The 26590-nt window shown below is 41.3% G+C and overlaps 1 protein-coding gene across 2 annotated transcripts in view; it reads right to left on the bottom strand.

Annotated features, from left to right (window-relative positions):
- Positions 1-1530: 1530 nt before the first annotated feature.
- Positions 1531-26590, bottom strand: part of CTDSP2 (CTD small phosphatase 2) — a 52806-nt gene continuing 27746 nt past the window's right edge. The window contains exons 2-8 of one of the 2 annotated variants that reach the window (XM_032212114.1): positions 15694-15842; positions 13928-13966; positions 10836-10937; positions 9192-9248; positions 7311-7403; positions 6179-6364; positions 1531-4917 (exon numbers count right to left, since the gene is read on the bottom strand). In XM_032212114.1, coding sequence (XP_032068005.1) covers positions 4792-4917; positions 6179-6364; positions 7311-7403; positions 9192-9248; positions 10836-10937; positions 13928-13966; positions 15694-15842 — 752 coding nt within the window. In that variant the 3' untranslated portion in view covers positions 1531-4791. The remainder of the gene's footprint in view (positions 4918-6178; positions 6365-7310; positions 7404-9191; positions 9249-10835; positions 10938-13927; positions 13967-15693; positions 15843-26590) is intronic. The other variant, XM_032212115.1, reaches the window with a different exon arrangement.

Here is a 26590-nt window from a genome sequence, read left to right as displayed (position 1 = left end):
GCCTGTGTTTCCAGGTGCAACTCAAGGTGCTGGTTATTGCCTACAATGCCCTATGTGGCAGAGCCTGGTTATTTGAAAAACCATGGTCTTCTTTGGTTTCTGCCTGCATAATATGACCCAGTAGGATGCTCATTCCAAGTCTGTTGCATTCCGGGAACCAGGAAGGCTGACTTGCCCTTTAGAATAGGGCTCCTGCCACCCAGGATCTGTATGACCCTCTTCCCGATGACTTTCTGGAAGGCCTTGAAAACCTGGTTATTTACCCAGGACTTTGGATAGGGTGGATGGGATTCTGGTTTGTAATGTTTTATATTGGTTACTCGGACTGCCACATTACACTTATTTTGCAATTATTTTTGTACACGTGCGAGAGAATTTTTCATGTTTTGTGGGTTTTAACGTTGCTCCTGCAATCAGACAGCATTCAAACTGAATGAATAAACCAACCGCTGTTGTTTTCCTCACTCCCGGCACCTAGCTTATTCAAGATATTAAGAGAAGCTGGCTACCCTTAGCCTGTGAGCCAAGTGCAGTTCTCCAGGCCTCTTAGCTACCACTTCCAGACTCTTACAAGATGTATTCCCCCCCCCCCATAGCTTTTCAAACTGGTTAATGTATTGCTTTCCCCATCCAGCTGCCTCACAACTGAAAAACTGCACTTTGTACAGACAAGTTCTTCAATCATATTAAATCCCCCCCCCCCAATTCCTTTTGATGGGGAAAAGAAATCCAAAAATCCCTTCTCCCAGTATCTGGATCTATTCTTCTCTACAATGAGGGTACCAAGAAAGTTCAACTAAATAATTTGGATTAGGAGGGGGAAAAGGCTCTTTCTGAACTTCTAGAACCATTGCGGGTCTTGCAGGGTGATGCTTATTTGCTTGGCTCCAGTTCAAACCAGGTAAGAGTCCATCAATGCTTACGTGGTTCATAAAGGTTGTCTGAAAGTTCCCCACTTCAAAGGATAAGAAGTTATGGGAGGAAGCTTCCCAAACCCTGACACACAATTGATAAGCCAGGAGGCATATCTCAAAACGTTCCTACTCTCCCTCTCCAATCCAGATGCTGGCCTATAGGTTGGGCAAACTGGGACTGTCCGATGTATCTGAAGAACGCTAGGTTGGAAAATGGAAAACAGACCCTACATCCAGTATCATCTGGCTGCAATGCAGAAGTATGACTATGTTTTATTTATAAATCAACAACTATTAGATGACTTTGAAACGGAGTTTAACATAATTATACTTGGCTTTCAGGTAGGATTGGCAGCTGAATTATGCAAATTGATTCTTTGGAGGCAAAAAAACCCCCAAAAGCAATTTTTATGCTGGGGTTTTTAAACATGCATCCGTTGCCTGATGCTGCAGTCACTCTGAGAACCAGCCTTTTTGTGCAGCTTTGTGCATTTCTCCACTGAATACCGTAAAGGATATTTAGTGTTATAGACTTACCTAAGCAGCTACAAAACAAAAGGGCTTTTTTCCCCCTCGGAGAGCTACCCACTCAAAACGCTTAATGAAAAGGCAGAGCTTGATCTCTTTTTATTTCTTTAATTGCAGTTAATACAAAGATTCCAAAAATAGAAAGAGTTCATAATGGCAACAAGTGCCAGCTTCAAGTTTTGGGATTTTTTTTCAATTAAAACATTTAAAAAACAAACAAAAAAAACCAGCAAGTGAGGACATGTGATAAATTTGTACAGTTTAATGAGAAGGGAGAGGAGAAGCGAAAGCTGGAGGCTTTTTTTCTCCTTCAAAAGCCAACAGCTTCCATTTCTTGTATGAAATGGGAGCACCAAACATGACTGGATGTAAAAAGGTACCATAACAAGCGTGGGTAGATTTGTGTGTGTATGTGTCTTTAGTGTAAGTCAGTACATGGGGCAGCCATGAAAGGCATGGCCCTGGTAAAGTGCTGGGGCCGCCTCTTGGCTGGAGTTCTACCCTCATTAACCATGGTTCAATCAAGGCACAATCCCAACATGATAGTTTGGACCCAGGAATCCTTATGGCTCTAAAACATGATTTACAATCTTGACTCAAGAGTGGGCTTGGGCGCTTATGGGCAACATGGCAGGCGCTGCTAGATACTGAAGTCCTATGATCATCGTTTGTTTCCCTCCACGCAGGATTGCCCAAAGGGATTCATCACCATGTCCACATGACTCTCAGCAATCCATTTCTTTTTCCCAACTTGGTAAAATCAAATACCCCGCTCCCCAAAAATCTGCCTCTTTTCAGATCAGACTTGTTTCGTACAGATCCCTCCATGCCTGGACTGCGATGTTGTTCACTGCAATTTAGAGAGGAGAATAAATGGGTTGCCTTCTTCTCTTCGTAATCCCACCCTCTTTTAAGGCTTAAAAAAGTGGTTTCTGCAGCAAATGTAGATAAAGAGTATATTGGACTACAACCCCCAGCATCCCCCACCTATGACCATAACTGGCTAAGGTTACTGGGAATTGGTTTTTTTCTTTTCTTTTTTCCCCTTCAGGGGGCAGCATCTAACCTTGGTCCAACAAAGGACTAGAAACCTGTTTCATCTCGAAGAAAGGGCTGGGGCAGCTGCTGGCATGAGAGGAAGGAAGGAAGAGGGGGGGCAATTGGTCTTCGGTTGACACAAAGCAAGAACAAAACTGTGAGAATAGGAAGGGAAAACAAAAAGGTTTTGTTCTTTCCAACATTCATTAACTCTGCAAAGTTTAACGGCTCCTCCCGGCTTGTGTGCGTAAGCAGCTGCTGGCTGAACTGCAAGGGAGGGGAAGAACTTCCTTGTTGGGTGTCTGAAATTGGAAACCTATCCTCCCTCCTGCCCTCCCCCAAACACAGGAATCCAGGCCCTCAGCAAAGGAGACCAAACAGGACCAGAAAAATGAAGCCAGGGGAAAATTAGGGCAACAGGGGCCATTCCACTTCAAGAATTGACTAGAGTTTGACTAAGCATGCACACTCTCTCTCAGGAATCCACTGAAAACCGATCAGTACACTTAAAGCAAGCATGAAAATATCAAGTAGCATGTTGGTCAGGCTAACAGCTGGCTGGTCAACCAACAGCAGGGGTCAATGCTTTGGTCCTGAGGTGATTAGATGACCTGCAACTTGCCCTCCACCCCTTAACCAATAAGGCAGCACCATTTTCATTTTTTAAAAAGAGCCCCATGGACTCTACCCTGCTCCCCCCCTCCTTTGCTACCAGCCCTACAATGACTAAATACAGATTAGATTCTCTTGCAATATATTGCTGATAGTTTGGGGGAGGGGGGGGGAAGCAAGCCGGCACTGTTGATCCATTTGGTTTCCCTTGCTCCCAAGTGGCACTTGAGAAACACATGTTCACAGTATGTCAGGCACAGTTCGAAAGGACAAGAGGACCTTAACCCTAGGAAGAAAAAAACCAACGTCCATGGGCAACTCTCTGCGATATAAATATTCTCTCCAACTACTTTTGGTTGCTTGGAGCTGAAGCCAGCTTGAGAATGCATTGGGGGGAGAAGAGTGGGAATTGGAGAGGCCACACCAAAAGAGGCACAGTTGCTTGCTGCCAAGCAGCTGCAGCACAGAGACAGCAAGGCAGTTGTTAAGGCAAATGACATAGGAAGCAGGCTTGTGCGCACATGGAAAGTCTCCTAGCTTCTAACAGATTCATTCCCCAACTCATTGTCACCATCCAAGGGGGACGAAGGGCTGTCATGTTATAATGATGGAACTTAAGAGTGAATCCTGAGTGGGAAGTTACGCCTTCAGCGTCCTCAAGTGAGGTAAAACCACCAGGGGACGAACATCAGAATCCTCCCATCTTCCAGGCAATCATTCACACTGAAAGACAGTGGAAGAACTGGGCCGAGGAGAGGCACTCTACTGACCTGCCAGCCTCCTAACAGGGTGCCGTTAAGGCAATGGAAGTCACTTCCTTCACCCACCCGGCCCAAAGAAACAGATCAAAGCTGGAGTGCAGAGACGCTTTATCTTTGAGCAAATAAGGGAGTGTGGCATTGGTGGGACTGGCTAGCTTTGTCCTCACTAATGCTATGTGCTACTAGTGTTGGGGGAGGAAGGTTTGTTCTAAGTCCAGGGGTCTCACCTTTCATCAGAGGCAAAACACAACTGCAAGACAGAATGTTAAAACACACACACGACACACACAGGAGGAAGGGTTTCTCAAAGCCAGCAGGGCAATGAGGCCCAGAACCAGAGATTGTGAAGCAAAGGTAACTTCACAAAACAGGCAAAGAAAGCAGCAACTTCAAAACAACCCAGAAAGATCCTGTATCAGAAGATCAGGCAAGAACAGAAACATCTGAAGGGTGTAGAGGCGGCCATCCTGACTCCCAGCCAAGAGATGAGAAGTCTCCACATATTTTCGCCTGGGGGCTGCGTAAGAAGCACTGCCAAGAATATGTAAAAGCAAGTGAGGAGGATGTACCTTTTAAAGAATCCATCCAAAACATTTGGCATTGCCTTGGGGGGAAGGGAGGGGGGAGGGAGGATTCCCCTAAAGGTTGGGGCGCAGTGCATAGCACTATTGGGAATGGGGTGGGGTTATTTTGGATGTCCCTGCTCTTGGTGGAAAGGCTAGAAGCTCTAGCATCCAGCCATACCCTGGTTGGAAACTGCTCTGGCATTGCACAGAAGGCAGCCAGGCAGGTTATTGCCTCCAAAGTGCTTGTATCTGCCTTGTGGCAGGGTGAATGGGGAGCAATTGCACTGTTCCCTTTCCCTCCTGGCCAATACTGAAGGCACAGAGTGAAAAAAAAAAGTAGTTTTCCCCAGCGGCCACAGCACTAGGAAAATGTTAGGGTGCCCTTAGTTGGCCGAGGCTGGTGTAGACATCTTCTGCTCCACTCAACTCCTCAAACACAGGAATCAGGTTCAGCAGCTCAGTGTCTGTCATATCATCAAACCAAGACTGGACCGGCACCTACAGGGCAGTCAGAGAGATAAAGAGAAGTCAATTGGAAGCAAGCAGGCAGGGAACAAGGCATTATATTTTGAAAAAGTAAAACAACCCTGGCAAAACTAGGATCTGGGGAGTAGCATTAAAATGTTAACAGCAATTATTTAACTCTTGGCTGCACCCCTTTTGGCCCCTGCTGGATCAGGCCAAGGCTAGTTTCTCACAGTGATCAACAGATGCTCTAGTAAACTAAAGATGGAAATATAAATCTCCCTGCTATTTTTCCCCTGTAATGGGCATTTGGGAGCATATTGTTCCCAAGTTGTTGGAAGACCATGTGGAGATTTTTAAGACACATTGCCCTTGAGAGACCTGTCTTTCAGGAATTTAGCCCAGCCTTTCAAAGGCTATCCAAGTTAGTGCCTATTAGCATATATTGTGTTAATGAGTTCCACTACTTCCTGTATGGATTGTGTGAATAGGTGGGGGTGTGTGTGTTCTGTTTTAATTTTCCATGCAATCCAGCTCTGATGGATGGCCTCTGGTCTTAGTATTTTGAGATGGGAAGGCGGCGGGGGGGGGGGGGGGGGATCCCTGTCTACTTAGAAGTGTAGCGATGGGAGTTTTCCTACACTGGAGAGTGAAATATGTGAACTGCTTGAAGCTGGTTTTAAGAAAAGGGAAAATATTTCAAATATTAAAGAGGGAAACAGAGTGGCATGTTATTGGGATGAGGCCACTTTAAAAGGCAAGAAGTTAGATAGGGGCTATAGGAACATCAGTCAACCAGAGGGAATTAGCTGAATTCTTTCTGATTATAACCTTGGTGTGTAGGACAGCATTCAGTAAACTGGGAAAGGCGGAAGAGGGAGTTGAGAGAATTTCTCAGCCATCTCTACAGGAAGATGAGAAAGTCTTGCAATGATAAGGCGGAAAAAAAAAAGATCAGCATCTGCCTCCATACTGTTCCTATAAATCTCTGGCTAGGGATCTGAGAAGACACACGTCTCCCCTTTCTGTCACTAAAGAGGGAATGCCACTCCCAAAGCAGACCATCTGTCATTTATCTTTGGCTCAAGAATGCAAATGTCACAATAAACATCAAGGGTTTAGAAGCAAGGGAACAATTCTTGAAGGTGCTATTTTTTTTTAAGTTCTTCCCCAAAACCAGATTAAAATGTTTTTTTAAGCCAAGTGATCTATCAAAACCAGAACTACAAATTAATTCACAATAATCTCACTCCTTAGCCATCATTTATGGAAGGTCAGAGAGTAAAAAGCTCACCGCGTTCTCTGGATGGAAGATGTAGGAAGCTGGAGAATTGTCCAGGATCAGGGTTTTGCGCAGATCACGGCCCAACCGGCTGAGATCCTTCACGTAACATCCCTGGTGGAATACGCACGACTCCCGGAAGAGGCGGGTCCGGAAGACTCCACACTTGTCCAGAAGGTCCGTCACTGGGTCAGCATACTAGCCAGAAGGAGAAAGAAAGAAATAAAGGGACTGCTTTGTGCGTAGAATGACAATGAAAGGACTTAGCAATCAAGATAATCTGAATACTATGGCTCTGTGACCAGGTCCCATAAAAGCAGAATTTGTTACTTGGCACTGATTCTTTTAAGTGAAATTTTGTGGTATTGGCTATCCTTTCCTTTCCTTCTTTTATTTCTCTCTCTCTCTTCGTAACTATCTATCTATCCGGACGGTAAGATCCCACAGATTGGGTCTCCTTCAGATGCCGTCAGCCAGACAGTGTCGGCTGTCGGACACCCGGAGGAGAGCCTTCTCTGTGGCTGCTCCGACCCTTTGGAATCAGCTACCCCCAGAGATCCAGACCTTACCCACTCTCATGGCCTTCAGGAAAGCTGTAAAAACCTGGCTGTTCCGGCAGGCCTGGGGCTGTTGACCTCATTGTTAAGGTCCAGCCCCGATTAGAACGAATGCGTGGCTTGTGAATTTTTAAACTATCCTTTTTTATTTTCCTTTTCTTTCTTTCTTTTCTTTCTTCTTTTATAAGCCGCCCGGAGTCCTTCGGGATTGGGTGGCATATAAATTTTAACAATAAATACAATAAATCTATCTATCTATCTATCTATCTATCTATCTATCTATCTATCTATCTATCTATCTATCTAATCTATCATCTCCAATTTTTATAACTTACTCAAGAACATAGCTAATACTCCGTTTTCTCCTATTTTCCCCACCTATGTGAGGAGAGTTGCACCTCACTTAGGTGCAGAACTTTCTGTGGTCAGTTATTAATAAGAATTTAAACTCCCTGCAAACCTATAATTACATCGTACCGATTTCACAAAATTTAAGTGACAAATTCCTTCTCATTATAGCTCCAGGCAACTTTGAAAGCACAGCAGACCAGCCACATGTCTGGCTAAGCTATTGGGAACCCACTCACCTTAGCTAAGCTGGCAGTGAAGAGCACACATTCAAACAGCTCCCCCATTCGCCTCAGGAATTCATCTACAAATGGCCGCTTCAGCACATACACCTAGAGATTAACAGAAAGGTGAGGAGATGGTACATAAAGTACTTGCTTATATCTGCAGTGTGCTTTGGAACTGGAATAGTTGAAGGTCAGGCTTAATTCCAGTGTTGCCAAAATATGCAAAGCATGGCAAATATTTTAAGGGTGAAGTGGAAGGTGGAAACGAGTTGACAGAATGCTTCTCCAACCCATGACCCTTTTTTGTATAATTTTTATTAAACATTTTCTTAAAAGAAGATAAAAACTAATACAAACTAATATAAGTGAGAAAAACAAAAGAAGAAATGAAAGAAAACGCTAAAAATGCAAGGAAGTAAAATAAAATAAAAATAGGAAAAAAAATACAAATAAATAATGTCCAGACTTCTTTATAGCAGTTAGAAATCCAGTTATAAATTTACCTTACTTTTAAAGTTACCACATAGCTCTTTTCTTTCTACAATCTCTTCTGTCTAATCAACAAATCCATAAATCATAAGCTTATTTTTTTTCTGTTTCAGGCAAAAAGCCTAAAAGGGGGTTTTCAGGCCGCAATAAATGGAGATATTGTCTTTTCTCTGGTCAGAGATCCAACCCATAACTCTCATTTCATAATCTATCCCACCACACACTCTTCCCTTCATTACCCGGCCTTCTTTTATCCCTCAGGGTTTAACACATAGGAGCAAGTCACGTAGGAGAATAACAGCATTTCCAGGCTCTATTCATATTATTATTTGGCAAGCATCGAGTTACAGAAATCTGCGTTTGCTCAATAAAATGAATGAAGGGTAGGGGAAAACTTTAGCAGAACTGGAAATCTAGCTTTGCAAACATAATAAGTTATCTCAGCCTAGGTTTCTGGAACGGCTGCATCATTTTATTTTATTTTATTTTTCAAATTCTGGGAATTACATTTCCAATGCGTCTTGAAAATACCAATGTTTTGGAAAATTGCCTTAGATATCCAGTGTCTGATCATCTCAGAGGTGAGAAGATCCTGGAGGAAATGCAGAATATAAATCTAACAAATAAAATAGGAATGGAAGGGAAGAAGGGCAAATCGCTATGATGGAACTTCGTACTGGTACCTCCTCAGTGTCACCAATGAAAGCCAGATGATGAACTGGTGGAGGTATCAGCCTTCGACAGGGAGACCTCAGTTCTAGTCTCTGCTCAGCTGTTACACTCAACAGAAGACACCATATTTTAATCTAAGGTATCTCACAGGATTTTTCTATAAAGATAAAAAGGCAGGAAGAACCAACTACACTATCCTAAATTCCTGCAGCCCACCATTTTAAAACCTGCCAAGTCCATTGTAAGAACCCTTTCTCTTGTTGATAGGTAAGGAGTAAGTTACGTTATCAGAAGCCAACTGCAGGATTCAACTGCAGGATTATGTAGCTACAATTTCAGACATTTTAGGGGAGCATAGAGAACCGAAACAAATGTAGATTGAGTCTCAATAGTCCTTGGTAGTCTCTGCCTGGTGACTTTTTCTCTCTGGAAGCTCCTGCTGTTGCATCATCCAATCAGGGAGGTCACTATGGTAGAACATCATTCCTTATGTTGCAAAGAAGCCGCCTCCTGAAACAAGTAATCAAGAATAGGCCGTGTTGCCTGGTAACAGCCTATCCTGGATTACTTGAACCAGGCTGAGGCCTTCACCGCAGGCCTTCCTCCTCCTCCTCTTCTTCTTTTTTGCAGGTGGTCTTGGCTAAGAGAAGAGGCCTAAACGCACACTTGGTGCCAGAAGCAAAATATCGCCAAGCCCATCAAACTCCCAACTGTGAAGAGCAAGAAGCTTACCTCATGAGTTGTTCCCTCTATCTCAACCGGCACAATGAAGTCAGCGTTGTTGATTGGCTGAGAATTTTGTTAAAAGGAACATGTTAATTTGGCAAACAAACCTTCATTTATTCTCCTCCTCCCCGGCAGGACCCCCTCCCCAAATTTTCTGTCTAAAGGCAGCTCCTGACTTCTTTCCAGGATTTTTTTTAATGACGTTGTTTAGTAGGCTCTGCTTCCATTTCCATTGCAAGATTCTGCATTTTGTGTCTCTCTCTTTTTTAAAAAAGAACTACTGGTATCTTAAATGCCTGAAGCAATATAGATCAAAGACCTAAATTCCTGATGGGTCAGGCATCATTTAGTCATGCTAATTCTAACTTCTGACAGATTCTTCCCATTTGTTGATGGCAGCCAACAACACAAATTTGTTATTATACAATTCGGTGTTCCTTAACCGCAGTGAATTTAAGATGCATGGACTTCAAACTTGCAGAATTTCACAGTCAGCATGGTGGCTGGGGAAATTCTGGGTGTTGCAAGTCCACGCATCTAAAATTGCTGAGATTAAGAAATACTGACCTAGAATAAGCACACAGCCTCCAACTAAGAAGCTCTGAATTCATAAGTTGTAAAATTGCTCCTACTACTTGGGGCTTAGAGGAGATGTAGTTGTGGTGATGGAATAAATTTTGATCTTCTTTGGTAAGATCATCACTCTTTCCAAGGGCAGACCATATATGAAGCGATGTGCTGAACATCCACTCCTTTTAGTGTGATATAAGTCGGGGTGTCAAACCTGATTTCATTGAGAGCTGCATCAGGGCTGACTTGGTGGGCGTGACTTGGAGCACGGCCAGCTTGATGTCACTCATTAAGGCTCCATTTTCAGCCGCAATGGCCTCCTGCAGCCTTCTGTCAGCAAAAGCGGAGGCCTCCTTGAGCTCTGTTTTTGCTGGAAGAGGGTTGCAGGAAGCTGTCACAGCTGAAAATGAAGCCCAGGAGGGCCCTGCGCAGCCCTCCTGAGCTCCATTTTTACTGGCAGAGGCACCACGAGCCGGTCTTTCATTGTTGCTCACTGACCATTTGAAGTTACAAAGGATCTACCTTGGAGCTACTTATGAACAGGATTCAAAGCTCCAATGGTCAGCCACCCCTCCTCCCCTGATGTGGTTACATGGCCAAACTTTGGGTGCTCGGTAACATGGCTGAACTCAGTTGTTTGCAGGGTCTTGGGATCACATGACCACATTTTACTGTCATTTTGCAGACAATTGGCACACGTTTGGGCCAAAATTGTGCCCATAGCAAACCATTATTTTGCTTAACAATGCAATGTTCACTTAACAACGGATTTACTTAACGGCTGCTGCAAAAAAGGCCATAGAATCAGACCTTGGGCCAATCACGTGACCAACCCATTTGGAACCATTACAACTCATGAGCATGATGAGCAGACGCCATTAGAATCATAAGTCAAAGACTATCTGCATATCGGCCAATATATCTGAAAGGCATCAAATAGGAGGAGGAAATTTAAATCAATGTTTCTTCTAAAGCAGACCTTCGTTCCCCTGATCTAGCATGCCCTCCGGGTCTCCTTGTACTTGTTTATCCATTATGCAACAAAACAGAACCAGGGAACTAGCTACTCAAGGGTTTCACCTTGAAGGAACTGTGCACTAAGGTCTCATCCAGGTCAATCACCACACATATTCGGCCCTGGTCTTGTTGAGTCACCTCAGGGAGAAGGCATGTTCCAGGAATCTAGAAAAAGAAATGTGAGCTTAGCTTCCGCGGGCTGCAAGAACCACATTTTGTGATATGCATTGTACCCTGTTTTAAGTCTACAAGTTTAATTTTGGAACTTTATCTTACAGCTGTGCAAAAATGCAGGAACACAGCAACTGTCAGCAACTCTTTTCAATCTAACATCGAGGTGCAATTGTCTGCACCAAATGCAGCTGCTTTAAGGAACTGCTTGAAAATGTTACCCGAGCCCTGTCTCATGCATCATATCCCATTTTTGCCCTACTCTGCATTATATGCCATGCATTCTCAAATGCTTCTGGGCAGCTTACCAAAAAAAAAAATATGACGCTGTTGTGAAGCACATTTAACAAGCTTCACTCAGTTATATTAACAAGTACCATATTTTGCCATTTGGAAAGTTCTTGTTTCAGCAACTAATCCACCCTGGGAGAAAGTTTCGAAATATTTCTAGCAGGACTACCAGATTCTGTAACAGCTTTTTTCCTTTTGCCATTCGTCAGGTAAACTCACAAGATTCGTTTTCCTCACCATGTACATGTATACATCTGAACTAAACTGTGTTGTTTAAACTGTGTCATATAATATAGGTGGGTATATGCATAATTTTTGTATTTATTGATTTAGTCATATTCATGTAATGTATATTGGAGGTGGTGACTCTTTGAGAGTTGTATGCAATGAAATTTCATTTTAATGTATGCCAATTAGTGTACATTCGAAGTGACAATAAAGTTAGTCTGTTTGCAGAGAAAAAAAGCATGGCCAAAAACCAACAACCCCTAGGCCTAATATTTAAAATGTGCATATCACCTCAAGACTTAGTCCTCTAGGGATCCTTAACTTCCACAATAAAGATACAAGTATCTTTGACGTATGACCATTCAATTAGTGTTTGAAATGATGATGGTGTTGACAAAAGTGATTTACAACTGGCCCTTGCACTGCTGTAGTGTCCTCAGTTCCCGTGATCAAAATTTAGGCGCCTGGCAAGGGCCTTGCATTTATGATGGCTGATAGCATCCCAGGGTCATGTGATCACCATTTGAGACCTTCGCAGCTGATTTCTTGGAAACAAAATCAATGGGGAAACCAACAGAAAATGTTGCAAGTCATAGTCATGGGATATCTTGCTTAATGACCAAATTTCTTAACAACAAATGTTCTGGTTTTAAGTCAAGGATTATCTGTATCTCAAAAATGCTTTTCTTCCTGTTAACTAACAGATCTATTTTTAATCCACACTTATTTTTAACGCAGGAGTACAATGAATACAGATGCTTTTAAAAATGTAGAATAATTCCAGTGTTATACACTGTAGGCTCCCTGTGTCTTTCTATTGTCTCTCTTGCCATCCAATAATCACCTCATGTCCACATTAAAGCCGCAATGACTTTATTTTTAGGAGAAGGATGTACCATTGTCCAGTTAAGTTTCAATTCTTTTTTCTAAAACTTTCTAAATGCAAAGTGATTTCCATTATGTATTCTTTCAGACAAGTACATTTCAGAATTTGGTCAACGCCTGTTATGAATAGCTGAATATGCCTCGAATTTGCATACTGTTATGCAAATTCGAGGCATATTCATATTGACATCTTACAATTTTCTACAGCAAACATTAGATCCCTTTTCAAAGTAGTTACTGCCATTTACAGTTCAGAGAGTACATTTATTTATTTATTTTAAAAAAATAAGCCTACTTTTGTGCCATAAATGCTGCAAGTATTATTTGGGTATTTTTATTTAGATTTTACCTGTCTTGTTTTTATCATTGAAACGTATTTTTCTGTTTATACTGTATTTTATTATACTTATTAAATATATTATACCCTTATTACTGTTTGATGACCCCTGCCCGAGACACCATTTGCTGCCAAACTGGGCCAGAAATCTAGGAAAGAAATATACACAGAGCCAGTGGGAACACTGTCCCACATTTCTGTTCACTATAATATTTCTCCTAACAGAAACTTGCAAATTTTCAGGCAAACAGGGAACAACTTTTCTCTTTATTGCCACATCATTCTTCATCACAACATTCTTTAAGCTCCAGGGAAAACTGTCTCTATTTATTTGACAGACAGCTACATTTCCCAGGAGCAATTTACATGTTGATCCATGTTGCTGGCATGTGGGAGGACACCTCTACAAAACAGAGAAAGGGAGTGCGTATACACACCAAAGAAGGAGCAGCAGTTTGCATTGAAGAATATGTTCTGCAAAACTCCAAGTTGTTGAGTTGGGAAAACGCTGCCACGAGATATCCCCCAGATGTCTCGGTGACTTCGTTTAGACAAAACTATTGATAAACCCATGTCTGAATTCTATCATTTCTGGCTACAGAAATGGCTTGAGAATTTTAACTTTCTACTGAGGATAAACTCTTGTTGTAGTCCAATCTCTACTCTGAATGAAGAAATTCTTGCATCCCAAATGGGAAAATGGCCGTCAGTCCTGTGAATGCTCACCAGCAACTGACAGAGGAGAGTTTCACTAACACATTTGCTGTTGGTGTGAATTACACCATGCCACATTCTCAACAGCAAGACAAGCGGACACACACACCTCCCCCCACCCAAATTTCACTGGAGATGAACAGAAATTTGCTTAGTCAGAGCAAGATCATTTTCCTTTGTTCACATATACAAATGTGTGAGCGTGCGTACACACAGAGAGGCACAGTTGTTACCACCAAGCTAGAGCTGGGTATCAACTGCATTATTTTCCTTCCTTGCTGCCACACACATTATTTGGATTAACACATCAAAACTGAAGTTAATTGCAACTAAGTCTCACTGAAAATACTGGTAATATTAAACCAGCAGACCCATTGAACTGCTGCTCAATTCATAGTTTGCTGCCCCTTACTGGAGATTTTCTCTCAATGGGGAACTCCCTACGCCTGCCATTTATTTCCAGAGGGAAAATGAAGACTTGGCTCAAGAGCAGATACAGATCTCTCTTGCCTTTAGAACAAACACATACCTGATAAAACTGGTATTGAAGACACTGCAACAGATCAGACTAAAAGGGGGGGAAAAAGAGGAGAGCAAAGATGTAGGTTTATGAGAAAGATGAGACCGTGATACTATTCTTTGGGGATTTCAGCAAAGCCTCTGTCAAGGAACAGTGTTGCAAAGGCTGGCTTCACACATTACTATACATATTTCTCACCCAGAACAGCCATAGCACATGAAGAAAAGGTAGCCGAGGGACTCTGAAAAAATACAGGCGCTACATGCTTGAAAAGCTTAGAGGATGTTTTAGATTAACACATGAAGGGGACTTTAAGTCTGTTAATGCAGTCCTAATTTCTTTGATCATGCTGTAGACATTTGGGGCAACAGAAGGAAATCAAGCAGCACTCTTACTTACAGGCGTGTTTTTAAAATAAAGAAATCACAAGCAAAATAGCTGCACTGCATCTCTGTTAGGTTTATATCTAATTTAGTCAACCTGCCAAATTAAAAAAAGAAGGGAAGAGCAGATGACACGTGGTTTTTAAGAGCTCCTGCCCATAAAAAGTTCCCCATCCTTGCTATGCATAATGAATTTTTTATTTATTTTAATAGTGGAAATTAATATCCTCTTTTTAAAGAGGATATTCATCCACATCTCAGAGAAACTGTGTACTTTTAAAGGAGGGTAAGATATATACGCCATCAGCTATAATATTTAAGGTCTTTTTCTGTCTGCTTACACAACTATGGAAAAGAGAATGAAGTCCATTTCTGGATAAAATGGGTTTACTTTTCACTGTTCTACTCTCCTGTCATTAGCTGTGGCTTCCCAACCCACGGAGAAGCAGAGAAATATGCTCAATTTATTCCCTCGTTCTATATTATAGCACTCTCCATAGATACCAGTACAGATACCACAGGCTTCCTTAATTGGGCATGTTGTTAAAATATCCATGATTGGGAGAGACATGGGAACAAGGTCAGCCAATGAATAGGCATAGCAACTAAGTCAGCCAATGGGAGCTTAAACAGATCGGAGTCTGTGCAGAGGATTGAAACAGAAACTTAACCAGTCTGCTGCTCTGAGAAGTAAACAAGCAGTCTGTCTGGGCTTGTTTGCTGAAATGAAACTCTCCTGCCTTGTGTTTACTTGGAAGAACCATCTGTTGGTATTTATTCATCTATTCTTATGTATATAAAGATATTAATGAATCCAGCTGAATCAGTTATCTGTGTGTGCTTTCTGGATTTGATTTTTCTGCAACAAACTCTTGACACATTTTCTAGATGTATTGAGACTGCAGCTTCCAACATCTCCAGTTGCAAATTCTGGGAATGTCAGTCCTTACACAATGACAAACGGTTGGGTTAGGAAAAGCTGCCATGATTTCTAAAACAATTCTAAAAGCAATTGATTCCAATCCAACCAGGTATTTTCCTGCTGCAGGCAATTTTATAAAAGAACAAAAGAAAGAGCCACTGGCATTTTTTTTCAGAGCATAGGATCAAGAGTTTGTTTGCGCAATTAAAAAAGAGGAGAGATACACAAGCTGGATAAAATTAAAAGCAAGAAAGGACATTCAGAGACAGAATAGCAAGGTGAGTATTTGATGCCTGGGGAAGCAGGTAGAGGTTATATCCTATAAGGACACCCATTTAACATCAGGAATGCCAGAATCCAGAAAGAAAAAGGAAGTAGATAAAGTAGCTCCCAAGCCCACTAATTGCATTTGCAAACCCTCTGGGTAGATGGGTGGATTTAGCTGTCACCGCACTCGCGTACTTCCTCACCTTGGCAATGGTGTTTGTCTCTTCCTTATGCAGCCCATGATTGTTGCCAAAGGCCGTCTGCCCCACATTCTGTGCACGAAGGCAACAGAAAAGAGCCTTGAAGATGCTCCGGCCACGAGGCTTCTTCGGAGAAGATTTGGACACCAACACTACAAACAGAAGAATAGTTACAATAAGAACTTGTTACAGGTCTGCAGCTCAGGAGAACATTTCACACACACACACACACCGAGATAAGCATTTTTGGCAGGCTACCCTCAGGGACTTTGGATGATGACTAATCAGAAATAATCAACTTTTTTTTTTTAAAGAATCCTTTTCCACATTCTCAAATGTACTCTACACAGAGCGGGACAACAACATGGATCCATCAATACATCTCATCTCTTCTTTGCTTTATTGCTGTCAATAAGTCAATATTTAGCTTTGGGGAAGCTTCTTCATTTTGTCAGAGGTTATGAAAATAATGAAGAGGCTGAATCTTGCCTCCATTTCTCACAATGTTCAGGAGAAACCAGCAGGTGGCACTATAGATCCACAAATATTGACCAATACATACATGCTCTTCCATCATTGACACTTATGGGAAGACCGGGAAAACTTATGAAGTAGGTTACAGGTAAATCCTTGACTTACAGTTGGTCATTTAGTGACCATTTAAAGTTACAATGGACTTCCCCAGAGCTACTTACAACCCGGTTCCAAAGTTCAGTTCATTTCTGATTTCCAGCAAAAAAAAAGACCCATTGGGTTCAGTTAATGACTAGCGTAAAAAGGATTGTAAAATTGGGCATGGTGACATGGACACTCACTTAACAAACACAATTTATGACCATAATACCGATTTCAATTATGGCTACAACTCAAGGACTACCTTTACACAAATACAGTTGGATGGAAGTATCTAGAGATAAAAAAGGGGGGAGGACTGCACTAATCTGACCTGTGGCCGTTGTGTCTCTGCAGACAGAAGATATCCAGAAAGGATTACTAAACATGGGCTGAAATGAGGCTTTGCATGCTAGGAAATGGGACAATTTCATAGGCAGCCAATGAGGAGCACGGAAACTCAGAGGCCATTGGACCAATTAGATACTTCCGTGCAGGACTGTAGGTTGCACTCTACAAGCTAAGTAAGCTTTCATGAGTTCATCCAGTAGGACTGGATATGAAGAGCTAAGGCATGATTATCCTGAAGTGTCCCCGTCCCCCAATCATATTTAGTTACAATGCATTAGTCATTTAAACTCATTCTTTATACTGGATTTATCCAGGAAAGCGACCAATATTGCTGGACTTTTGAGCAAGATCCTGGGATGATTCATCCCAATGAATAGGAAAAAGCAGCTCATTTCTGGACAGTGTTACATTTAGCAAGTGTTTGTTTTTACATGCGTTCTCTCACTTTTTTCTTTTTAATCTGTGCTTTACCCAAATAATTAGGAAAAACATCTAAACTTACAGTCTTGAGTGCATCTTCTCATAGCATATGGTTCTCTCTCTCTCTCTCTCTCTCTGTGTGTGTGTGTGTATATGTATGTATGTGTGTGTATGTGTGTATATATATATATTCTAGAAGTAAGCACACTACTATAGCTGCAGAATTAGTGTTATACCTGATTTGCAAACTTCAGAGAGGTCTGCAAGAAGATTAACAATGTTCACACTGCACATTAGCCTGGAAGATGCAGCTCGGCTCATCTTCCATTGGAATTCAAAAACTTAACCCCGTTTATCTGCATTCCAGTACAATAGATAAAAACTGTTCTGCAAGACCTCTATTGCAACAAAAAGAGTTGATCCAGGTTTTCTGAATGTAACAGCACTGCGATTTCAAAAAACTGCACTATGAACCATCAAATCCAAACTGTAAGTGAGACTCATGCGGGAATGTAACCTCCATCTGTATGAAAGCAACAGAGAATGAAGTGGTCCAATGGATAGTCCAAAATTCAGCAGCTCCAAGACCTTTTAAAATGATTGGGCCAGTTTTGACTATTCTGCCACATTACTAAAGCCCCATGAGCTTCCATTTAAAGGCAAATATTTTTGAGCAAGGGCTCAGTGGCTAAGACACTGAGCTTGCAATCAGAAAGGTCGGCAGTTCAGCGGTTCGAATCCCTAGCGCTGCTCCCATTGCTTGTCCCAGCTTCTGCCAACCTAGCAGTTCGAAAGCATGTAAAAATGCAAGTAGAAAAATAGGGGACACCTTTGGTGGGAAGGTAACAGCGTTCTGTGTACCTTTGACATTTAGTCATGCCGACCACATGACCACGGAGACATTTTTGGACAGCACTGGCTCTTTGGCTTTGAAACAGAGATGAGCACCACCCTCTAGAGTCGGGAACAACTAGCACATATGTGCGAGGGGAACCTTTACCTATTTTTTCATATTCTTCAACTGTAATACACGTTGTATTAAATATTCCGTATGATACAACACAGAAAGTAGTAACACAGTGCTTTCGGTTTCTTTGCCATCAATAAACGGGATCTCTTTAAAACAATGAAATCTCAAGTCTTAAAACTTCTGCAATAGCAGAGATATTTAGATATGCTTGCTCTGCAAACTACGGAAGGAGTTTTCAGAGGCTGAGTAATCATAGTCCTATTTGTATGTGAGACAAACATACAAAGAAAGAGAAGCAGAAGAAAGAGAAGCAGAATGTCTAAGACAGATTCCAATGTTAAAAGTCAACAAACCTTGCTCCTATGTAAAGGAGGTAAGAAGTTATCATAAAAAAGCATCCTCTCTATATCCCAAATTTACATCTCCAAATCTACAAGGGAACTGCTTTTTTTTTTTTTTTTACTCAATCAAACCCAAACCTTGCTCTGGATGGACACCCTTGGTTCTCAAGGTCATTGTATAATATCCAGAAATAAACCACTCCTACACCCTTAGACCTCAAACTGGCCATCCAAAGTCAGATACTGTCCCTCTGACTCTGGCCTTGGTTAATGGAAAACTTTTCATTTGTTCTGTTAGGAGTCGCAAAGAACCTTTCACTTGAGTAAGAGGGGAGGGGGAAAACCTGAGATACAGATCTGGGAACCAAGGGCTTGGTTGAAAAGTTCAAGGCATGATTAGAATGAGAACTGGTGGTCAGCAGATATTTTGTGATCCATTACGGGTTAGTTTTTGACAGACTAAAGTTGTGATAGCGAACCTATCACATGTGATTTGATTTGATTTATTTGGCTTGTATGCCGCCCTATTCCCGGAAAACTCAGGGCGGCTAACAATAAAAAGGGGAGGGGGTACAAAAATAAAAATAGAAAACAGCAATTTAAAATTCAACAACAGTCGTAACCTCAAGTGGGACTGGATAATTCAACAGCCCCAGGCCTGCCAGAACAGGCAGATCTTAGTTGCTTTGCGGAAGGCTGGAAGGGTAGTAAGGGTCCGGATCTCAACGGGGAGATCGTTCCAGAAGTGGCACGCAGAACCATCTCTTCAGGCATGCGAGCCATTGCCCGTTGTCCTTCTGGGTTCGAGCACGCCGGCCAGCTGGTCTTCATACATGTGAGAGTACCGGAAACCCAGAAGAGCTCTTCTGGGTTCTGGCATGTGCATGAACACCAACCAGCTGGGTTTTGCATGCATGCGTGCCAGAAACTGTAAGACCAAGTGGCCGGTGCGCATGTACATGCCAGAAACCGTAAGAGCAACTGCTCAGTGTGCGCATGTGCACTGGGTGGCTGCTCGCCCAGTTTCCGGCACACACACATGCGCTCTCGTTTCGGCACTCAGTGCCGAAAAGGTTTGCCAACACTAGACTAAAGTGTATGGCAGGAATGGACAATCTAATATCCTCCAAATATTTTTAGAATTAACAAGAAAATAAAAGCTGTCAATGCAAGCAAGACCCAATCAAGACCCAACTACTCCTACTTGATTCCAGGTTTAATGAACAAGTCGCCTAGTCCAACGTCATCTAAATAAAAGCTAAGTTGTTGTATCAAGTGGAAGGGTTGACAACAGATATGAGATATGAATACAGGATCAGAAAAAGCATCACACGCAAATAGAAACTGGTTGTCTTGGGGACTCAGAAGCTGAAAATGGCCCAATCAATCATATGATACAGCTGCAAAAAAAAAATAATACATGGAATCCTGTTGCATCCACAGAAAAACAGCATCACTATCAGGAGAATTCATTACTTTTGAATAATCTACATTGGTCATTCCATACCTAGAATATTGCATTCAGGTTTAGACATTGTATTTTAGAAAGGACATTAACAGACTGAAGTGTACCCAGAGGAAAGCAACCAAAGTGGAGGAATGGTTGGAGGTATCAAGTGTATTTAATCTGGAGAAGATTTCAGGGAGACATGATAGTTGCCTTCAAGCATCTGAAATGTGTCACATATAAGGAAGTATCATTCAAAACAGTTGAAAACAGGACAAGAAATCAAAAGATTAATAGATTACAAACTAAATTTTAGCTGTAATTTTTTAAAAAAAATCTAAAAGTAGGAACCGTTCAATAATGGAACAGACTATGAATTCTCCTTCCCTTATATGATTTAATCAAAGCAGAGAGGTAGGAGGAAGTAATTGCCAAGAAAATGGTGTCATTGTCTATGGAGATTCTCAGTTATCCAGGTCATGGTTGTCCCAAAGATGCTTTTTTAAAAGGCAACTGGACTTTCTGGTTTTCCTTGAAGACGTTTCGCTTCTCATCCAAGAAGCTTCTTCAGTTCTGATTGAAGAACTTTGTTACCTGTTTATAGGGATTGTTTCAATTCTGGATTAAGGTTGAAGTCTCTACTGAAGGTTTCCCAGGATAAGACAATTTTGAGGAGGACCTGAAGGCTTATGTTAACATTTAACTAAAGAACGGAATTTGGCAATGAATGATAAAACTTATCTTGGGAAATGTTAAACCATGGCCCTAGAACCTAAATATATTTGTTGATTTCATGCTTTCAGCAAACTGCACCTTAACCCTAGTTTAAAAGGGAAAAATCCAGTCAATATTGCAACAACTGGAGCAAAATTAAAAGCTGGCAATAGGCACTATAGAAAATATGTTTTCTTTTCCTTCATCTGCATTGCTACTGCCACCAGTTTTTCTTCTCCTCTTCCTCCTTCTTCTCATGCCTATATCACAGGCCTTCTCTGTCAGCTGCCAGGTTCAGCTAAGGTATATCTGTAGTAGATATTACAACTGGCAGCAAGCAAGACCCTACAAGGTAAATTCAAATAGGTATTTCTGATCCTCAAAGTAGACCTGAAAAATAATTTGTGCACATGTATTTGTCATCTTTGCAAATTAGTTTTGAATATTATCAGTCATAGAAAGCAGCAAAAAGATGTTGGCTGAGTTTGGGTCAATGACTACAGATGGCCCAGCGAAAATATTCTACTCAACCACGAACGTAACTTCACAGGATTGTAATGAGGACAGAAAGGTTACTAAGAAGGAAGGCATCACTGCGCAATTCAAAAATCAAAATGTGGGTCAGCCTTATGTTGGAGATTTCACAAGGAGTCGTCCGCATACTTTCATATCTTTGTTACCCCCAAAAATCTGGAAAGATAAGAATAAGATAAGAAGAATCAACCTTCTTGACCAAATTTATCAATCATTCAATGCTCTGCAAAGAATTGCCAAAACTCACAAACTCCACATCTAGCACTTTTCAAATGAAAATCAAAGCTCCACTTTCCAAAATATGTCTCTGTTCCTTCCATCACAGATCTTCAATGTTCGGTTTCTGACTTTTGAAGGAACACAATGAAGAAGCAACACACTGATTTTAAGGGGACCACCACAAACTTCTCTAGGAAAAAACTTACAATTGATAAGGAACACTAGGCTGATATCACACCAAGCTACAGCTTGGAGGGGGGGTGTTTCACTTAGCACAGGGGTGTCAAACTGGCGGCCATGGGCCGGATGGTCACATGCAGGCCACGTTCACCCCAGCTCCATGAATGAGAAAAAAACATCATGAAACGTCATGTGACAGAAACGTGATGCAGCAAGTTTGACACCCAACGCTTAGCTACTTATTTAAAGCCAGCCTAATATGATTTAGTCAACATACTATGGCCAAGCAAATCATGGTTCAGCACAATGTACAGAACTAATCAATGTAAGGTAATTCCAGCATGTAGGCTCATACAGTAAAAAACAGGTTATAAAATGAGAGAGAGATCTGGAGGGAAGAGAGCAAAAACAAGCAATAATTATTAAGCATAAATATCTCATATCATTAATAGTAGAATACAGATCTCTTTAAAATGAGGTTTTCCCAGGCAGACCAAGAGATCTTCTATCTCACTTGGATTAAATTGAAAAAAATGTTCAGGGTCACACAAAAAATGAGGAAGAGACAGATAAGAACGTGTGCATTATGACACTGTGACCCAACTCTACTCCTTCCTACTTGCACACAACATTACAATGCAGAGACAAAAGAACAGAGTTTCACTATGATGTCATAGCACGTTTTGACACTTTGGTGACATCATAGTTTGCAACAAACACTTAGGTACAGATAACAATTTCAGACAGGGAAAAAGATAGGAGGATTCAATCTCTCCTAGATATACTGTTCCAGTATCAAAGCCCTTGTACCATTAGCAGATGTTTTAAGGTGTTAAAAAATTATCAGAATCTATTTTAATTCCTGCCCTGCATTTTGAACAAAAGAAAACAAAATACCTGGCAAGGGGACAGCCCACACTTTGTCCCTCTATGCCCATTTGTGTAGATCTGCTCATATTCAAAAGTATATCCAACTTCCTCTCTCACTAATAGAAATTCTGCCTTTTGGAGATTTTTCTCTTCCAAACCAGTTTCTGTATTCTTAGTTTCACAGCCCAAAGCCTAGAATGATCCTAATTACTATCCAAAAATTGTCCCAAATTCAATCACAAATCTTTATAACATGCTAACTGGGTGAGAAAAAGGTGTCACTATCAAAACAATTTTCTCTGTAGTACTTTCACCCTAAATGCACATACTTTCTGCTGGTTTAGAAATATTAATTGGGAAAAGGTACAATGCATTCACTCTGCCCACTTCAACTGAAAATATAAATTGATTGTATCATAAAATGCTTATCTGTGAAAGACAAACATCCATAATAAAAATCCCTCATAATAAGAGGGATTTTAAAAACTCAATGCCGAATTATTTCGAACACACTCTTGGAAGCATGGACCAAAATATCTTGCAAAAGCTTTCCCTCTCTATGCTTAAAACTTGCTACTCTTTAGGCCTATAGTATTATTTATGGGTATAGGGAATTTACAGATAGCCTCGACTTAAGACCATAAATCTTAAGCCTGTCTATTACAGCTGTAAGTAGTCATGGTTATAAAGCAAGTCATCTATGCGACCAACCTGATTTTATGACTTTTATGGCATACACAAAGCGACCACCAGAGTTGTTAAGTGAATGCTGTGGACGTTAAGCAAACCAATTGTTCACTATGAATTGGTTTTGCTAAAAGCTGGAAGTAAATGCCACATTTTGGCAAAATAATATATGGTCATATAACAGTAACAGAAAGGCATAAATGCAGGCCAGTTGTCAAAAGGCTGGGTGTGAGAAAACTGGGTCATAAATATCCCCAGGAAGATCCATTGTAACTATGAACAGTCACTGAGCAACCTTAAGTGAAGGACTAGCTATATCCAGGGATGGGCTGCTGGGAGTGCGCAGGGGTTGGGGAGAACCTCTAGCTAAGATTCTGTACAGTTCAGAGAACCCCCAAATCCCACTCATGGGTGGCCCCGCTCACTCTGCCCCACCCCTCCCAGGAGGCTCCATGCAGCCTATTTTGGATGCGGGTGTGCCCGGAGGCTTGGTGAGGGCAAAAAACAGGCTCTAAAGGGCCTATGGAGCTTGGGAAGGCCATTTTCGCCCTCCAAGAGGCTCGAGGAAAGCCTCCGGAGCCTGGGGAGGGCAAAAATCCCCCCAGCCGAGTAGGTCACTCCCTCCCAGCAACTAGGCAGAGAACCCCTTGCTAAAATTTTTGAAGCCCACCGTTACTTATATTCTGCCTCTCTCCACATGTATGTTCTCTACACTATGGGACTTTTTCCGAGCAGAAAATAAAAGCACTTCTGCAATTGTGATTCTTACATGGGCAATACAATATGGAAGAAACAGGAAAATACTGTTTTTGGATTCCTGGCCCTACGGAACTTAAAAGAAAGGAAAAAAAAGGGCTACAGTAAAATTAGCCCTCTCGATTTTGCACTGTCAATGACAACGAAGGCTGACAGTTGTAGCCCGGCTATATTTAGTGTCAAGGCACCAGGTTAGAAAGCAGGAGGCTGTGAGTTCAAGTCCCACCTTAGCCATGAAAGCCAGCTGGGTGACTTTGGGCCAGTCATTCTCTCTCAGCCTAACCCATCTCACAAGGTGGTTGTTGTGGAGAAAAATAAGAGGAGAAAGGTATGTTGGATATGTTTGCCGCTTTGAGTTATAAAAATAATAAAACAGGATACAAATAAATAGATGTGCCTAAAATGTTCTACTGCTTACATCTACAATATGAACTAAAGATGGGCCTTGTGATATTAGAGGATTAGGAGGAAAAAAAGTAAAGAAGAGGAACTCTAAAATTGCTTTTCCCATGAGCCCTTCCTATACTCTTATCTTCACCACACTGCTGAGATTTTTTCCAATCGGTGCAGCCTTCTTCCACTTATGCTCCACTTGTAGTGTATGTGAGGCCAAATATTATAACAAATCCCGGAGCTGTTTTTAAGGTGCAAACATGTGCTTTCTCCATTTGTTGCATTATTTCAGCTGGCTGTCTTACCTCCATTATTCTGTCCTTTAACCAAGAACAGCCACCATCTTCTCTTTCTAACCAATTCTCTATTGACTGGTTAACAATTAACCAGTGGAATGGCCCCTTCAGAAGTTCTGGCTAATCCATCACTGGGGACTTTTAAGAAGAGACTGAATGTACGGCATGTCAAATTTTTCAATTTCCAAATATTAGGGGTGTTCAAAAATTGTGACATACCTTGGAGATTGTAAAAATATTTTTGGTTACTTTACTATAATTTAGATGTGCTTGGTAAGTAACTACATAAATATCATATTTTTTTTAACATTTTGTTTCGTGTACCTGTCTGGAATAATATAAGGTCTCCTGAATGAGCATGGGGTTGGACTAGAAGACCTCCAAGGTTCCTTCCAACTCTGTTATTCTGTTATTATTTTATTTTCTGGTCAGGTGGAAAGGATTAAGAAGGCAGTACTTCCTTCTTTTTGTTTTTTCCCCAAACACCTTAACAGGAAACAATTTGTTTTTGCTAAATGTGCTGATATGTAAATGAACACATCTATCTTAATGCCCATCAACCTAGCTAGAATGTAACCACTTTTTGCTGAGTAAGCCATGATAGCCTGGTTCAAAGAACAGAAATAAAAATAAAATAGTAGGACTGCACTGTATTAAGCTGAACAAACCACATTGCAACGTATCCTTTATTTGTGACTACTTTATGCTACACTGGAAACAAAGAAATGGAAACAAGAAATTCTGGCCAATGGACCCATTCCTTGCCAGTTTCAATGAAGGCTGGCTGAAGGGTTAGCAGAAGACAGAGAGAACTTGAAAAACTGGGGAAAAACGTAAATTATGTTTAAGGATGAGCCATTTGTACAACCTCAGACATGCACTTTGGCAATATATTTTTATAACCTCAGCTATGTACTTTGCCATTAGTGAGCCAGGGTGGTGTAGTAACTAAGGTGCTGGCCTAGAAACCAGGAGACAGTGAGTTCTAGCCCCACCTTAGGTATGGAATCCAGCTGGGTGCTCTTGGGCCAGTCACTCTCTTTCAGCTCAGTCTATCTACCTCATAAGGTTGTTGTGAGGAAAATAGGAGGGAGAAGGGATATTAAGTATATTCAGTACCTTGAGTTGTTTATAAAAAAATAAAGGTGGGATAAAAATGTAATAGATAAATAAATATTGGAGAGCCAAACACTTAAGGTTTTCGTTCTTGAATAAGTTAAAGCAGGGGTGTCAAATTTGCAGCATCACATTGTTGTCATGTGACATTTCACAACTTTTTTTCCTTCCCTAAACCGGGGATGGGTATGCCCAGCACGTGACACATCCAGTCCGAGTTTGACATCTCTAAGTTAAAGCAACAGTGGCTACATTTTTGAGGAGTATGTGCTCACCACTTTAAACTTTTCTTAGCCCCAATAAGCCATCATTTATAGCAATTGCTCTTTAATTTTTTTTAAAAAAAGATCACCTAATAACTCTAAAAGCTGAAGTTTATCCGAATACTAAAAATTTGAAGGGAGACATTCATTAAAAGCTTTTTGAAAACAGTGGATTTACACTCCCCAAAAAGCTTTCCATTCCATCTTCCTTCTATGAAATTATTTTGGCAAAGCCACCGGAGAAAATCCCATGACATCCTCATTATATTCTTGGTTCACATTTTATTATCATAAAACTGCACAAAACCAGTTTCCAGGTAGATACACAAAGTCACACAAAATGGCCTGAAGAATAGTAATGGGGAATCTACAAAATTTGGTGTTGTCCTCCCTTAAATTAGTTAGTTCCCCTGTCTCTTATCTGGCTCATGTTAGCAAAGACAAAGCCCAACATGGCTGAAGGAGCCAAAAGCAATCTGACTTCCTCTGGCAGATGTACCCATTTATTCTACAGACAAGCTCATTCATGCACGTCATCACATGACAAGATGCAGGTGTGAATGGGCTGGCTGATGCTGCAAGGAGAGTCTTCTCCTTAACTTGCAGCCAGCTTTCTTTCAGGAGCTCAAGGTAGCAAACAAAGTTATCCTAATTTTCTTCACAACCGTGTAAGTTAGGCTGAGTTGAGAAGAAGCATGTGGTCCAAAAACACCCAGCTGCTTCTGTGGCTG

The sequence above is a fragment of the Thamnophis elegans genome, chromosome 2 (assembly GCF_009769535.1).
Source record: "Thamnophis elegans isolate rThaEle1 chromosome 2, rThaEle1.pri, whole genome shotgun sequence".
In the NCBI taxonomy this organism is placed as follows: Eukaryota; Metazoa; Chordata; class Lepidosauria; order Squamata; family Colubridae; genus Thamnophis; species Thamnophis elegans.
Note: the sequence above shows the minus strand (reverse complement) of the source record. Positions and strands in the feature narration are given on the sequence as shown.